Source organism: Strix aluco, chromosome 18, assembly GCF_031877795.1.
Source record: "Strix aluco isolate bStrAlu1 chromosome 18, bStrAlu1.hap1, whole genome shotgun sequence".
Taxonomy (NCBI): Eukaryota; Metazoa; Chordata; class Aves; order Strigiformes; family Strigidae; genus Strix; species Strix aluco.
This window is the reverse complement of record NC_133948.1, coordinates 8,494,680-8,512,703: the sequence shown is the minus strand read 5'-3', so window position 1 is coordinate 8,512,703 and position 18,024 is coordinate 8,494,680. Positions and strand designations below refer to the sequence as shown.

Genomic DNA, 18,024 nt, shown 5'->3' with positions numbered 1-18,024 from the left:
TAGGTACCAGTTGTCCCATCTTCTAAACTGATTACAAAATTGACATCTTCAAAGGTTACTATAAATAAAATATGGGCTCCTGACAAGTTATCGGAGGAGACTACCTCTGAAACCGCACTAACGCTATGACTCGGATCTCACCAAATGCTCCCATAATAATCAAGAAAGACTATTATGTTAATGGGAGTTTCTTTTCTGTAAACAAAAACTAATGAAGATCACAGAGTACCCGATCCAATGTTTTTTCATTCAATTATAGATATTTTTAAATTTGACAGGAAGACTGGAGGAAAAATATTATTTTCAAATTCATTCTTATTTTGACTATGAGGGAATTTCCAAGCTAGTAAAGCACATGAAAGAAAAAAATTCAGTCTTACCTTATCGTCAATATCACTCTCGCTGTCACACTGTGGATTAGAGAGAGAAAAAAAGATTTTGAGAAACACCTTTATGTATGGGGATCTTTTGTATCATCCTCTTAAATCTTTAGGATAGCTGTTTACGATGTTCTCAGTTCAATGAAACACACTTTTGATGTTTGCTGTAATGCCTTTTAGATTGCTAGCATAAACCAGACAAAGCCAATTTCTCTCTTCTTATACAAAAAATATGGTATACTCGTACTTGGATGGGGGAAAGCGAACTTTAAACAAAAAAGACAATCAGTGATGCATTATAATAACAACTGTAACATGAATACCACAACAAAAAAGCATGCCTTTTTATCATCCCAAATTGTGGAATATATAGTAACAGTTTTGCATTGCTTCACCTTGATAAGCACTTTGTCATCTAACAAGGAAACTGTGAAACTGGCAATCAATTTCTAATTTAATGAGTGGTACCAAGAATAGTAATTAAAATACATCATAAATTCTGGTACATTTTTTAGTTTGAATGAGATCAAGATCCCAGGAGGAAGTGTTTACTTAAAGAGTTTGAGAGTGTAATCTCTTACAGCCTCTGAAAAAGAAATGTTCTATTTTCACAGCACAAATAATGGGAAGATAACTTGAGCACTGAACATTTCAGGACATGCACATCTTGTTGGCTGGAACTGAGAAAGATTTACAATCAGGAACAAAAATAAATTTCTTGGTGTCTGTTATACTGGCAGAAAGTGGCCAGTGCATTTTGTAGCTTTTGTTCCAAACAGGAATTTTCTCCTTTAGCTAGTTGCTGATGGGGATGGTCCAGGTCGGCTTCCATAACTGGAAGCACCCTATCAAGTTCACTGGTTCAACAGGAGGGGACTCTGACAGCCAGTAAAGACAAGCTACAAATGTGGAGATGGTCCATGAGAATGCACATGCTTCGGTGTCATGAATGTAAAAGAAGGAATAGATCTGTTTGGTGTTGTTGTCCAACTCCTGCTCCTCACGCAGTGGGGAGAGTGGATCTTTCCTAACACATCCTTTTATCCTAAAGTTACAAAGCAGAAATTTCAGCTGTTACATTCTTAGTTTTCTGCAGATTTTGGAGAGACTATTTAATCTCCTCTTCTTCTATTTGGCATGTGAAATGATTGACCCCAAACACTTGAGGAACCTCTAAATTCTCTGAAACACACCGAGCACACGAAGAACCACGATAAAGCAGAGGGGTCTCCCATGGTGATTCTGCAGTGAAGACTGATCAGCTTCCCAACTGACTCCTTATTTCCATTTAACTGCAGTAGAAATGACTGGTTTAAGGAACCTGTTTTTCTATAGTCTTGACTCTTTCTTTCAAAATGAAACCGTTTTACACTGCCCTACCTGATCCACATCACGTTTTTCACTGAGAAATCCAACTGTTCAGAAGGATGTGCACAGATCTAATTGTATCTGTAACCATTCTGGGAAAAAAAGAACCTGAAGCAAAATGGAAGAGATTACAGAAAGGCAGGACACTGCTCTGCAGGGCCTGGGGAGCGCTGGGTGGGGGGCAAGTCGTATGGGAGTAATCAGTGTTAATGCCAGCAGACTGCAGTAAGCCCTAGCCAATTACTTTGTGCATGGAAGGCAAGAACATCAGAGAGCCATGTCTTTAGCAAATACCTTCCTGTAAGCTGTTTGTGTCTTTTTGGGGGGCTTTTATTCCATCACTGAGCTTTATGAAAATTATTATAGGAAAGACAGTTTCTGTTTTTTCACAAACTAGACATTTAGATCAAAAGTAGAATCAGTCCTGATAAATAATCATCGGTAGCCATTTGCTGACTCTCCCAAACCCATGCCACCTACCCACGAACAGTTAGAAGTCTCTGCTCTGGGCCTGGAATGGGACTAATTGTCCATCACCACTGAGACACGCTGAAACAGGTTTGCTGGGCAAAGGCTGCCCCAGTACCTGCTGCATTTGGGCTTACTCAAGACAGTGCTAATTCATACTGACAAAGCAACACATTCATCAAAAACAAGGTGGGGGGGTGGGGGAAGATGCAGTCACAGCACTACACTTGTTATTATTTACAGGCTCCTGAGAAATGCCACCTGACTCAAGGGAAGCCTTTCACCTCCACCCGGGGGGCTCAAATCAAGTCAGAATGCTACAGGGAGTGTGAATTCCCCCAAATTACTAGCATAATTGAGTGGGTCACAAAGACCATGTTATTTTACACTTTAAACCTGGTCTATGCTGAGGTATCCTAAGTTACCATTTTAATCATTGTGCTCATTCAACTTGCACACTCATATTTTAGAGGCAGACTATTTTGATGATGTGATTCAACCTGTACAGTTCAGACTAAAGCATGTTACAATGGAATTACACCTATCACAAAAATGGCATAAAAATTAGGTAGTATACTCAGCCCTGTGTTGCTTAAAACTGTATGCTTAAGCAACACCAATACAAATTTTAACTCTTACAAGGAGTTAAAGAATGATATACTGAAGTAATAAAAAAATCAAAGAAATTAAACTCAGAAAATACTGACTAGAAAACATTCAAAATTATCATCAAAACTCAGATACTTTTGTCTATGAGCCCTGGTTTAATAAAACCGCAATACCGTAAAACTTAATAAACGTAGCTTAAAAATATTTGAGAGCAGATGTAAGCAATTTTGGGGAACTTTAGGAACCATTATTATTCAAATACAATGTAGTATTTTAGTCTTGCCCTCTGTTTTTGTAACAAATCTTGTCTTCCTATTTCTTACCACATTAGGATATTTTACAAAAAGAGGCCAGGCTTGCTCTTGTCGAAAGCAGATTTGACCTCAAAAATTTGTATGCCTATAATGAGTGTAAAAACATATTACAGATGGCTTGCATTACTAAAAGGTGCAGAATTGCTTTATTTAGATGCGCAATTTTGCTTTGTACCAACATGCAACTTTGTCTCATGCAGATAAGTGAAAGTTGCAAAAAGCCAGTGAACCATCAAATCCACATGTTAAATTTTATAAACAGACATACGAATGAAGCAAACATGTGCTGAGGATACATTTTTCCCCATTCAGGATCTGTAAATACTCCATAATTAATTGTTTTTAAATGAAAAGGACAGCAAAGAATTTAGTTTCATTTTAGCTTACATCTTCCTTACTTTAAATGTGACTGCATCAGTCTTGCAACTGAAGAAGCCAGGGGGGCTGTGGATGCAGACCCACACACGAATGTGGCTCTGTGCATACGTGGAGCCCGCCATGCAGCTGTGACTGCAAGATGGGTGCTTTAAAAACTGTATTTCTGACAGCAAGTTGCATAATCTCTTGTTTGCCTTATGAAATAACTGTCCTCTCCCGCCTCTCCCAGCCACACAGGACTCACTCATGAACACAAACTATCTCCATATCGATTCCTACTGCGTGGTTTTTAAACCACCAAAATACCACATCTTAATCCATGTGAGAATGAAGTCCCAAACCGACCCACAGCTACTAAGCAGTCCACATGATGAGAGGTTGTGGGGAAGAATTAACACATCATCATTTATAAAACTTGGACTTCTGCTTAACATACAGCATCCTGGAAAATGGAGAGCTCAAGACTCATGGCTAGCAACCCATGCGAATTTCCCACCGACTCCTGAAGAAAATACAACCAGCTTTGGTGGGACAAAACCCCAAGCTTCAGAATTCACTTAGGTTTTCTTCTTTTTATTTTAAAGAAACAGGCTCCCACATTCGCATTGAGAAACAGGAACCCACAGGCTGCTGAACACACAACGGCACCGAAAAAACGACAGCAAAACCAAACCCGCCTGGACAGACCTGTGAAAAACAGAACCGCTCTTGACCCCTTCCCTTGGGGAGGGGGGGTGTTAAAAAACACGATTTCAATGGGCTGGTTCAGTTTCTGTGGTAACAGTCCTCAGCCTCTGCACACCCGCTCTTCTCCAGCCTCCTCACGCCTGCCCCTCCAAAGCCCTGGGTCAACAAAGAGAGACTGAGGCTGGTGCGCTGCATCGCTGGGATGTTTAAATGAATAATGAAGTCATAGGAGGAACTTTGGTTTGACCCAGAAGATTTTCTGTGTCTTTAAAGACAACTTATTCTGGCCTGGCGAGGAGACCGGTGGCGCTCCCTCCTGAGGGCCGAGCAGGCCAAGGCCGCAGGCTCCTCGCCACCCGGCCGGCCCACACCTCCCACGCAGCTGTTGTCAGAGGAACAAAAGCCCTTGTCAAAACAAAAAAGTTAAAGAAAATGTGGAGAATGGCAACTGTTGACAGCTACAGGGGCTCATTGAAAGACAAAAGCTTCAATTACCTGGATTTTTCTAAAGGCCTGTTAACACTCCTGGTCTATAAGCGAAACTGTAAACAGCCATTGTGCAGGGTTCATAAAGGCTCCTAAAAGGATTATTCACTGGGTTGTGCCAATTGCCTCTAAATTCCAAGAAGAATGTTTGCAAAGCTGATCCCTAATTGTGCTGCTTTTTGGAAACAATTTCTCGCAGTGACAGATTCCAGTCAGAAAAAAGCTTCCCATGAAGTTAAGCAGAAACAACACATAATTCAGGTAGAATTGGTTCAGTGCGCTGTAAAAAGGTCTTGCCCCTCCCTGCTTCTGCCCCACAGAGGAGGATGATGCAAATTCTGCAGACATGGGCCCTCCACCCACGATGACCCAGCGCCAAAAAGACGCTGCTAAACCGGCCGTGGGTTCCCCAGGACAGGGCACAGTCTGGCGGCTGCTGCCAATGGACTGTGCTCCAGATGAAGGTTCACGCTCCGGATGAAGCAGGGAGTGAAGCAGTAAGAAAAGCTGGTGCTTTCCTAATCTCCACCGAAGCAACTGCAGCAACTTCACCATCCCCTCCATCCCACCTGTTCCCCTGTTGCACTCAAAAGACCTGAGGAATCAGACAGAGCTCTCATATGTGTAGACCTGGCCCTGTGGCTTTTTTTTTTTTTTTTTGACAGCTGAGGTGGAAATGCACATTTCAAGACCTGCCTCTATCATGCCTTTCCTAGCAGGCAAGGAGTTATGATGTGTTCCATCACTTGCTTGTACAAATCATCTCAATGGTGGAGAAAGATGGAGTTGTGGCTACTGTAAAACACAGGCAACGGCATATTTGGGGAAGGGCCTTCTCTTACCATGGAGACGTAGATGCCACCAGTAGCAAAAAACCAGCACCCACAGAAGAAGCATGCAGGCTGCTTCTGGGACACCTCCACTGGCACCGGGCTTCTTGCAATCTATATTAGAATTGTTTGTACTGTGATTCTGGATGTTTTCTGGTGAGTTTAAGACCCTTAAAAACATCCTTTGACTCTTTTCCTACCCCCAACGTTTTAACTTCTAGATCACCCAGTTTTTCTTCACATAATAAAAGCGCTGCGTTGATTAATATGGTATCAGAAACTGCTTCATGCCAGGAATGAGAGCTCCAAGAAGTGAAAACAAAAACAACCCAAGTCTCACAAGACTGTGGCAACACTTGGGTGTTATGTCATTGGTTAGGGGCATGCAGAGAAACACTCTTGTTATCTGAAACAGGGCCACATCCTCCAAGCTTTTCAGAATTGCACAGAAGTCACCTCAGCTTCTTCACATTCACATGGTTTCTCCTATTCCACCCAAAACCAGAGGTTTATGATCTAGGTTGTGTCTACACAGCCACAAGGTTATAAGGCCCTGTTGTGCCAGGCACTACACAGCACAGAAGTTACATGTTCCTGCCCAAAGAGCTGACAGAAAGGCTTGTTTTTCTTTGCATACAAACACACATACCTATAGATAGATATTTATATTATGATTAAGCAGAGGGTGATAGACATCTAAACTAGCCATGTGAAAAAACAGATGCCAGCCCAGAGGGACATGTAATCTAACCAGTCTACCTGCAACTAAAATTGTCTAGGGAAGTGTATGGCTGAGAAGAGGAAGCAAAAATATTAAATATATAGTCTATAATATTACAATGCAAGCTGGCAGGGTAGAATATATATGTAAAAAGTTGCACAGAATATATGAACAGTGTAGATACCTACAGAGCTTGCACAACCACTCACACAGTCCTAGAGGATGGCCATGTTACTGCTACCTTATAATTTTCAACCATATTTAGTTACTGAATTTTCTCTTAATAGTGAGGCTCAGGGAAGCATTAGGCTTAAATCTCAGTTTGTTAATGTTTCTTTTAAAGGCAGAAGTAAAATCAAGCCTATTTTTAAGAGCCCTCCCCCTCTCCCTGTCCTCTGAGCTAGCTTCCCGGGAGCAGCTCGCAGCAGCAGCAGAGCGTATGGATGCGCGCTTGTGTGTGCAGGGGGAGGGTGTTGTTTCCTATTAAGTCTGGCATCGGATTCTTGTCTGCAGGGGCTTGCTTAAGATGATAGGAAGAGAGAGTTTTATCATGAGCCAGACTGACAGAAAAGCCTGCTAATGGGACTTGAGGCATACACAGGAAAGAAAGTGCCAAAACATTAAGCTACCGCCAAGTGTCAGAGGGCCACTGATTTATTGCAGCAATTTTGCCACTGTGTCCTTTATAAGGTCCCACAAGTCCTTCCTCCTGGCAAGAAGCTGTGAGCTGCTGCAGCTCGGGGAGAAGTTTAGATCCAGAGCACAGAAAGTGTCCAAGCGAAAGGCGGGGGCCGGGGGGAGGACGGAAATCGAATGTTGACTTGAACTTGCCCCAGGCAGCAGAGTCCTCTTAGCTCCACTGCCTCTCTGACAGTTTGATGAAATGAGTCAGGGCCTCCCTATGGCTAGACCAGCTCAGGCTTCCAAGTGCCGGGGTAGAGCTGTAAGAAACAGATTGAGCCTCAGGGCAGCAATTTTTTTTTTTTTTTTTTTTTCCCCTTTCTCTCCTCAGCATTTGGCTGGGGGAAGGGGGAGGTTATGAGCACTACAGATGTATAGGCTGAGCCTTTGTCTGCGGAGGGGGAGGGCGAGGGGGAGAGAGAAGAACAGCAAGAGAGTATTAGCTATGGCAGCCGAGAATAGCCCTGAGCACTATAACTAATTTTGAGGGGCAGTGATGCATTGTACGGGCTATGTGCTGTTTGGTCTGAGGGGGCCCCTGTTGTGAAGCAGCAATCAAGAGGACATTTTGTTAAGTGACCAACAGCTGTCATCTGCAAGCCCAGAGTAGGGAAGGAGGGAGCAAGGGGAAGGGAAAAAGGGAAAGAAAAAAAAAAAAAAGAGCATTTGTCCCTTGGAGGCAGAGCACATTAATCCACCAATCTGCCACAGTTTTAACTCTAAAAGTGCTCAGTGCCGCCGAAGAGCCGAACACCACTCCATCAGCCACCCGGAGAGATGGGTACCTCTGGCCCTGCTTCAGTCTGCCAGACGCAGGGAGCTTCCCTACCTCTGCGGGTCGAGGAACCGACGCTAAAAATACTGTTTAAGTCTCTTTTCATTCCATAAAATTGAGTTGATCTGCTGCAGCTTAGGGTCAATCCCTCAAGGACTGTTTTTTTCCCCCCTTCCCTTTTCCTTAGCACTCATAAATTAATCAGGAAGACCCTGACTAAGTCATTTCATGCTGTACAACATAAAAGAAAGTCCCCTGATGATCCATGCAAGGATCTATTAAAAGCGGGAGGAGGGAGGGAGGAAGGGTTAAGGAAGAGGGAGAAAAGGGAGGGGGGAGGAGGAAAAAATCTCAACCTTTTTGATATTTTAGGATAAAAGCTGGAGGACTTTGTTACAAATTCTAGCCAACATCAAAACACCTTAAATAATTCAAAGAACATGTTAAAGGGAAGAAACTGAATGTTGCTCTGATGTTCAGTTGATGCAACGCAGAATATTACCCAAAACAGCACAGCCTGTTAAGGGAGACAGCAGCCTTGAGCATTTCAGTTCTTTAGAAAAATGTCAGAACCTGTAAAAATCATAATTTCCAGCAACTTTTTTTTTTTTTTTTTCATGATATAAACTCAGCGAGACTGAAATGTAGGTTTCTGACAAGCTGTTAACAAGACAACTTTAGAAATCTGTCTGGAGCTCTCAGGGAGATGGGCTGCCATTTCACTGCTTCGAAGAAGTTCATGACATGACAAGCAAAAATCAGGGAACAGAGACCTAAAAACCACGGTGTAATTTTCATTTGCTTCTGTCGTGAAAGAATTCAAGCAGAAATATTAGAAGGCTGCACAACTAAAAAAGCCAGCAACTGGAAAATCATTGCTGTGGTTTGACAAGCACATCTTTTATGCTGAAAATGGTTTCTTTATTATTACACCTATATACAGGAAAGCATTTCAGGAAAAAAGGGATAATCACAAATTACTCCTTGAGATCTACAAAGTAAGATCTACAGCTGCCTACTTTCAAGCCAAGTCTAAAGATGACCTAGCTCACAGGAGAGAGTGACCAACCCATCTTGAAAAAGCTGTAAGAGGCCACCAGATTTCTCCTGGTTTCCCACATTCCTGCACTTCCCCCCCTGCCCTGAAAGGTAGAAATATCTTTTCATAATGCAGACTTTTACTGGAGCCTATACAGATGAATGTTGCTACGTAAGCGTTTAATAAAGACACATTAAAAATAAAAAAGTCAACATCCAATGCCATCTACACAGCAATGTTTGTACCACATTCAAGAGAGGCTTTCTGGCTGGTTTTACCATATTACACCTCCTACTTCAGGTCTTAATGTACCAGTATAATGCTTTTCCATAATTTTTGGATGATTTAATGATGTCTTTTCCAGAATCAATCTATTCTATGGTTAGAAAAAAGCAGATCAATAGATCTCTCTCTCTCTCTCCATATAATGTATCTGTTTCAATATACAATCTCTCTCTCCCTCACTATTTGGACACATTCTAAGTATTTAATGGTAGGTTGATATAGCTGCCTTGAAGTAAATTTACTGATTGTGATTGAATCATCATATCCATGGTTGCAGAATCTTGGTACCCTTGGGACAGATATTTTGGGAAACCCAAAGACAGCCAGCTGGATACATACAATCTTATGCTTAATTTCAACTCATATTTGCCATAAAAGAGAGAGATTGGTCAATGCAGGAGGTCATTTTCACTTGTAACGCCTATGATTATACCAAGGGGTAATGTGAATTACAGCCCAAATTTAGCCCAGTATTTGCAAAGACCACACAAATAATAAACTGAAGCTTTTTCACCTCTTTCCTATTTCCACTCAATTCCACAGGGCTCCAGTGGTGCGATCCTACAGCCATGCTTGGGTAATTGAAAGGACAGTGCATGCAAAGTTGAATGGCTGACACTGCATTTCACCAATTTACGAAACGGAGGAGACTCTAACAAGAAAAGAGATGCAGTTTTCTTCTCTTCTGAAGTGCTCACAAGTTCTTTTCATTCTCCCCTTGCTTGGGCATTGTGTCACCTGTCACTTGTTTTCTCTTCATTAGACACACACTCTTGGAGACATTACAGCTTCAGTGTTGTATATAGGTTTTCACTAAGGAACCAGAGAAACATCCATTACTACTGTTCTACAGCTTTAAGCTACGGCTAACACCATTTGCTTGCAAGAGACATCTTGCCTTGCTGTCTCCCCTTTACCACGAACCTCCTGACTTGGAGTTACCCAGATACCCCTGCCCCAGCCGCTTTGGTCCCTCATGCTCTCCAGGGAGAAGCAGAAACCAAGAGAGGATTTGCAGTGACTCACTGCACAGAGCAACTCTAATTTTGTTTAATGCAAGGATGCCTAGACAGGATATGTCCAACAGAAGAAAAGTGGCTTAAAGCCACTATTTACAACAATGAGAGACTGCTGCAGTTTGGGGGGGGGGGGGGGGTGTATAAGCTTTCTTTGAAATTAAGGGGTTTAGGACTTAATATGGGTACAGCCAAAAGCCACTTTAACCATAATGATCTGTCTAGTAATTCCCCACTTATTATAAACATTAGTTTTCTTCTTCTACTTGGGACTGCAAATCTAGTCCATTACTATGACCCATCTACATCATTATGGAGTCACCAAAAAATACTCAGCCACTACAAAATAACAGGATTTGTTAAAGTACCCCCACTCTAATGGAAAGCATTTACTTATTCTCAGCTCTCTGACTCCATGGTATGTGACTCTGTTTGGAAGTTTCATTTGCATACTTATTTAGTGGAGAACATGCATGGCTGTCTTCCCTTGTGCAGAACCATTATTAGTTGCAGGAAGCTGTTAGAGGGGATTTCAGCATGGAACTCAGGAGGAAAGGCATTTCTTAATACCTTAGCATCCTGCTTAGTAACAGTCACCCTCCAGAATGAGGGTGATGGATTTCAGGTTATGAAACTTGCTGTAGTTTGTTACAGCTGATTCACATGGATGTTTATTTTATTTCATTTATACATTTCATTTTTATATATATATCACACACACACTTTTTCTCATGCTGACAACTTCCTTCCTCCCTGTAAATCCAAGTGGTGCAGCTACAAAAGAACGTACCAGGCCACGCATGAAGACATCCACCTGATGACTCTAAAGTTCGCAGCAAAGTATATCACAGATTTTTCAGTTCAAATGCAAGCTGGACACCCAAAACTTTCTAACATGAACACTCAGAAGTGGGGATTAATTTCAGAATCAGAGCTGGCAGCATTGAGGTATGAAGGCAAATCTCTGCTGTGCCTTGTGACCATTTATTCTGGACCTGGCAGGATGCGTGAAGCCAATTTGAATTCAGCTGAGGTGAAGCTGGGGTGACAGGCTACACACGTTGAAACATACCACTATGATGCTATATGTAATATTGAGCACACTATTCAATTGGGAACTTTGGACTTGAAAAACAATTTAAAGCACCTACCGTGCTCTCAACATACATTAATTCAGTAAAATGAAGTACAGTTCATTCTTAATGAATATAAGAAAGTTATGTGAAGCAGCTGATTTATTTTGTTGAATGCCTTTAGCCAGTATGAAGGGAAGTGTCTATCGCTGTCAGGAACAAGATTTACAATACTTGAATATATAATTAATATAATAATTAATATTATTTAATTCCACTGCTATTTAACTCATAGTGAGGTTTATGTTGTTGTGGCTAGAAAACATAAAGCTTACAATAGCTACCATTAATGTTTGCAATATTGAACATTAACATTCAAATCTGGTAAAAGATTTAGCACAAGAATTGAGACATCTACAGAAGACTTATCCCTCCAAGGAAACTCTCAGAGCACGTGCTTGCAGATTTCAACCACTTCTTTTAAAATAAACCTTGAGGGATAGATGTCCCACTTGCCACAGGCAAGCTACTCTGGAACAAAGAAATTCACCAAGATAGAAACAAAAAAAGATTTAAAATACAAGAAGTAAAACCACACCTCCTCCCATCTGAAAATCTCCACCAGCAGTCATTAACAGTAATACAATGCAAATTAAATCTTTTTTTCCCTTTTGTTCCATTAGATCTTAAAAATATTAAAGTCGGTAAGTCTTGGAAGTGAAGGACAAGCACTGCCTAGGGCATACATTTGGGTGTCTTCAATATAATCTAAGGAATATAGCAGAGGCTGCAAGCTAATCTGATAAGAAAATAATGTAGTTGGTTATTCACTCTTACAGAATTACACCTTGACAGGGCTACATATAAAAGCTTCAAGGCCTATGCCATTACCTAGAAAATACTTCTTTGGCCCATTAAATGACAAAGCTTTAAACATTAAGCAATTCTCAAAAAATATATTTTCTATTTCAGGTGAAATAGTAAAGGCTCCCCACTACCTTAGTATATCTGCTCCTCTCTTCTGACACCCCTAGACACTCATTTGTTCTTGTCAGCCCCCAAAATCTCAATGATTGATGTAAATGTAATGATTTACAAGATGGAGCCTCCTACCTCACTGTTCTGCTTTCAGACTGCAGAGGTAGTTTGACCAGCACTGACCTCAAAGATCAAGACAAGGGCTGGTAGCACATGTTGAAAGATGGAAATGCAAGTATCCTTAGCTAAACTATCTTGAAACTTTCTGAACAGGCTCAAGGACATTTATCCTTTCCGTTGTCACTACAGATTTTTTTTATTCGTATTTTATTCCAGGACTGGTGTGGAAATGCTCAGCTGTGTGGATAGATGTCATTTATGAATAGGAGCTCCAACACGTCAAAGTCTTTCCTCAGTAATGACAGCCCCTTATACGGCTAATCCAGACTGGAGAGATTAGAGGATAAAAGAAAGAGGAAACATCTCAACGGGAGGGGAAATAAGAGAAAAAGAATAGAAGACTGAATAGCAAGAATGGAAAACACAACTTGCTGCACTGTGGACTGGTAATGACATGGGACTATAAACATTGTTTGGGAATGAACTCTGTCACCTTTAATCAGTAAGCATTATTCTTAGCACGATGATAAAACTGCCAATAATTAGATGGAACAACTATTATGTATTTGTCATGGAGTGATAATGCATTGAATTATAGAAACTTTTCATTTTCCAATAGGTTATTATGAACAAAGGTGAATGTGAAAACTGTTTGAAAAACTGGAAAATACCTTGACCACGATGTTTTAACCCCTCTCAGTTTGTGTGCACTGGCACTATGAAGTAGACAGGTCCTCCTGCTCCAACGGAAGGTGCGACACAGCCAGTAGTTCTTTTTTCACTTGTGATTTTTGTTGTATCAGCTGTGATACACCAACCAACTCACGTGTGGTTTGCAGCCACATGTAGCAATAAAATGCATAAATAGCAACTCACGATAATGTTATTATTAGTATGTGTCACTACTGCACATATAATAACAACGGGTTTTCAGGGACTGCAGAGTAATTAGGTGTCTTTAAATATGCTTTAAAGCCTCTTCATGAAGCTGGAGTGTGGGAAGGTTCTCCTCAGCATTTATGCAAAGTACTTGCACAGATAACTGAAAGCTCAAGAGCTTCTGGCCAGCTTTTAGCAGCACAGGTCAAGAATGACAGGGTCTCATGCTAATCAATGTACTTTAAAACAAAAAGTTCTTTTAAATTCACACCTAACACATTTGTTTATGAAGCAGAAATAGCATTCAAAACAAACCACTCAGCTAGCTAATGAAAAATTGCCACAATTACAAAAACAAACCTTTGTTTTCAATTTTCAGTAAGCAGAGCTTTAAAAGAACAAGTTGCTCTTGAAAGCATGATAGTTTTTTTCCCTAAAAAAGGAAAGAAAGAAAGAAATCCTTCCTAGCAACTGCAATTATGATACTTCCATGTCAAATGAATTATATTACTGAAAATAAATCTTTCTAAGATGCACAAGAGGGTTATCTGGCTCCAGTCAGACTTATGCATTACTGGTTTTATATGTTGTACTCTACTTGATTAATATAGGTAATCAAATTATATTGCCTTCCACTGTGCTCTCAAATTCAAGGCTATAATGTTTTCAATGACAAAGTTCATAGAGTTGTATAAAAATGTACCTCATGCTGTACCAGCCCTTTATTGCTGTAGTAAAACACCATTTTCAATTTAGTAATAAGTGATATAAAACAGAGTGTCTTGATTGGCAGGGTCGTATTCATTATGCAGTGCCCTACGACACAGCTCAGTTCAGAATGGAAATTTAAGGACAGAATCTACCACAATCTCACATGCTGATACTTCAGAGAATAAAATGATTCCTTTTTCATGAGTTGTCTAAAGGAAGGACAAGGAATTGGACACAAACACACACACGCATATTATACACACACGTATACGGATGGAAGGGAGAAAGGGGCAGGAAGAGGTTCATCATAGCATGCTACTACTCCATATAGGTTTGCCTGCACTGGAGCCAATCCTATACTACTGCTTCCCACCTGGAATAAGAAATGAAAATTGAAAATAACAGAAGACGAAGCATGACAATCTGGATAGCAGCAAATACTGGAGAGCTTTTTCTGGCTCTGCCACAGGCCTGATTTGTGACCAGAAGAAAAATTTCAGGGCTTTGCAATTCTGAGTGTTTAACTTGAGGTGCCTTAATGAAGTTCTGTTATCAAGTGCTCTTCACTTTATGAACATCAGGATTGCCTAAAGAGCTGTAAATTAGACTGTCAAAACTGGTAAAATCTTAAGGTTGCAGCTACCTTTGAATATTTAAATCCTAACCATTCCCTTCCTTTTTTTTCTCTTCTATAAATCAGGAACAATGTTTTCCGTATCCATAAACCATCAAACCAACAAATCTGTGAGTTCTATAGAGGCAAAGTATTCTGGTGAGACTTGTCATCACTATGAACACTATCTAGAAGAGCAAGAATTATAAAGCCATTTTCTGTTGAACTAAATGGCAGAGATATTGTTAGCTGGTATCTTTTCTAAGCATGTAGTTGAGCAAATGATATGATCAGGAAAGACAACTCTTGGACTCAGGAATTAGTAATGTTATCTTAGTTTTGTTTCCTTGGCAACTTGACCTTTCATAATTTGCCCAAAGGCAAAATATGGGCAGCATATCCCTTTCAAATCATACCTCAATAATCTTGTGATTAAAAGCATCACCAGAATGTGGCCTTGCCGTAAGATGGAGAATTAACGACTCTCTACTAAATGATCCACTGATGTTGAATCTAATTTAAGTAGCCTTGCAAGAATATTTAACACTTAATGATAGGCTCTGTATTAGAGTAGGTTTAATCTAGGATGCAGCCACAGATGTCATAAGAAGGAATTAATCAGCATTGCTTCCACTAAAACAGAAATGCAAAATTGCTGAACAGAATGTATTAGAAACAGATTAAAGAACTGGGACTTAAACATAAAAGAAACAGAGCTGATGCCACCCTCAGAGAGCTAATTTGAAATACAGGAAAACTTAATTCGCCTTTAACTGAAGAATTGGGGTGTTTGAAGTTACTAAAGAGAAGCTTGCGTTATCAAGAAGGAAAGAAAGGCAGATAGTCTTTTCCCTCATCAATTAAAAATGAAAGCCCAACCCAAATATTAATGCCTGCCTCAAAATCCAAACAAAATGAAGTTATTGATGCTCTAGGGACTATTGCTACATCCTACATGAAGCTCTATACTCAATGAAGTACTGTAGAAGTTTCACTGATTTGGAAAACTCTTGCCCAATTTAGATAAGTTAGCTTTCAGAAAAGCAAATCTTGGAAATAAGGAAATATAGCCTATGGTTATTGAAATGCTTGCAGTTGGGGGAAAATATGAAATATGATATTTGAAAATTCATTCTAAACCCCCTATATAGAGACAACTTGCCCATCCAAGCGTTTGCGTAAAGATCTACATTTACAATTACTCATTGTTGCTCCAGACAATTTATCATCTCCCTTATTATCTGAGGACTTCATGCTGTCCACAGGGTTTACGCTGCCCAGTCTCTTTCATTAACAAAGACAGATTAGAGTATAAAGCCAGAAAGGACCACAGACCATAAGTTCAGAGCATCTATATAGCACAATTCAATAAATTTCAACCAGTAATTCTCCTCCATTCTTGATTTGAAGATACTGAGAGTGAACCCTCTAATCCTATGAATCCTTAAAAGCACACGTCATGGATTAAATATTGCATTCTTAAAATTTCCGAGTTACAGTTAATGTTCCTGGTAATGATGAGGACAACCCAAGTTCAGCACAATTATATTTCTGCTGAAAACATCTAGGAGTGTGCTGAATACTCCAATGGCCTGATTCAACTACTGCATTCCTGATTTACTATCACTGCTACTAAAAAGGTTTTTGACTGGGTTGAGTGGCTCTTCCTCAAAAAATTAAGAAACAATCTAGCTTTGGTCCCAGTTTTCATTGATAGCCTAGTAGAACATACAAATCATCTCAGTGCTTGTTCCCAAATTAATGAAAAACTTATATAAAGCTTTGATCTTGATGGAAGAATCCATCAAGACTTCCCATTTGTCTCCCTAATTACTTGCTTTGATGCTCACGGCTTGCAATCACTGCATAAGTTAATGTCCTGAGGTTGCCATAGCTACCATTAGTAAAGCAGAACGAAAGACATTGCTCTGCACATAAGCCACCTTTGCTAGATGTTTGCTTCTTTACCCTGAGTGTTCCTCCACCAATGACAGTATAAAGGCACTCCTGTACTGCACCAGAAGTTAATAAAATAGTTCCTATTAATTTTCTTGCAAATGTTACTGGTAACATCCACTTTTTCTTTCTCTATGCTGCTCATACACTGGAGGTCTTGAAAGCAGTGAAGTGGTTGGAAGACAAGAGCGCAAGCAAGGACTGAGTTTACTTCCTAACTTGAACAACAATTTGCTATGTGATTCCGTGCCTCAATTTTCTTGACTATCGTTGCTGTCCTCTTGAAGGACAGCAATGATGCATCTTCCATCACACAGACCTGTTTTGAGAGCACACTGCTAAGAACTGATGAAGAAAATGTGTAATAATATCCACTTTTTATTAAACATTTGCTTGAAGTGAGTTCCCTCTCTTGCTACAGCTTTCATTAAACCTTTACATTTCTCCTTTTTTAATAAAGGACACTGAACAAGTAATGATGCATAATATACTTCAACATTACTAGTAATTGCTCATTGAAAATAAGAAATGAGAAATCACTTTCTTATTTGCTTATCTGATGACCTCTAAGGACAATGATGTGCATGATAAATGCACAGTGTGGTGTATTTCCTCATTTATTGTATTGATCAGATTTAATGTAATGTCAAGAAATGCAGTACTAAGCCATTAAATGCCAACAAAAAGTATATTTTGCTCTAAAGTGTAAGTATATCTGTAACTTTAGTCCACACACAAGTTATTGTACTTTCTGCAATTATTTCACGAAAGTTTTCAGCACAATCTGTTCTCAGAACTTTTCCATTCTAAAAAAGATGACAAACAAATGAAATATCTGAGTGGGAACCATCATCCTAACATATTTCAAATAACTAACCAAGGTTGACTGAAAAATTCCTACAGCAACAACACAATACTGCTTATTTTGGTTATTAGGAAGATATATCACTTTAATATTCTGTTCCTGCCAAAGTTTTATACATTCTTTCGAGTGTGTGAACTCTAAATCTTTTTTTGTTCTGAATACAGTATTTTCCTCTGGGAGATATAGTATGTGGTAACTATGGAAAGTTAACATGTAATTAGCATGGTAATGTCTAAGCAAATTACATCATGCTAGAGTTAACAGAGGTTCAGATCAGAAATAATCCTCTGAGCACAGCCAGCATGAATTACAAGTTTCTATAATGCTCAGTAACCTGAAAACCTACAGGATCCTGAAGCACCTACCAAACACCCTGGCACCTCAGATGCTCTACTGCTCGTTACCGACCTGTGGTGTTTAACTCATAAGGATCTGTCTGACATTTGGAAATCACTCGGGCACAGCTCTTGCAATGAGCTGTAGATGGTGGGAAATGATGGAACTCACATCCCGTAGGAGCGGGTTCTAAATCTTTACCCGCAGTGCGGAGTAGGACACTTTATTAGATGCTCTCTTGCTAATTTTCCTCACAATTAAATTTGCTTATTTTCCTCAAGGAAGGACTATTAAAAATAAACCTACTGTGGTCTTATTTTTAGTAGATCCTGTGGTTAAGTCACGCCTGACAAGATGCGAATCAGAACCCCTACACTAGCAACAGGGTTGCATTTGTACCAGACAGCCCCAGCACAACGCTAATGCACTCAGTAAATGACCCGCTATTGGTATCCT

The 18,024-nt window shown here is 40.0% G+C and overlaps 1 protein-coding gene across 13 annotated transcripts in view; it reads right to left on the bottom strand.

The window, feature by feature from the left end:
• Nucleotides 1-18,024, bottom strand: part of FBRSL1 (fibrosin like 1) — a 552,195-nt gene that overhangs the window by 184,842 nt on the left and 349,329 nt on the right. For all 13 annotated transcript variants that reach the window (XM_074843783.1, XM_074843788.1, XM_074843790.1 and 10 more), the window contains exon 5: nt 381-410. In XM_074843783.1, the coding sequence (XP_074699884.1) occupies nt 381-410 (30 nt within the window). The remainder of the gene's footprint in view (nt 1-380; nt 411-18,024) is intronic.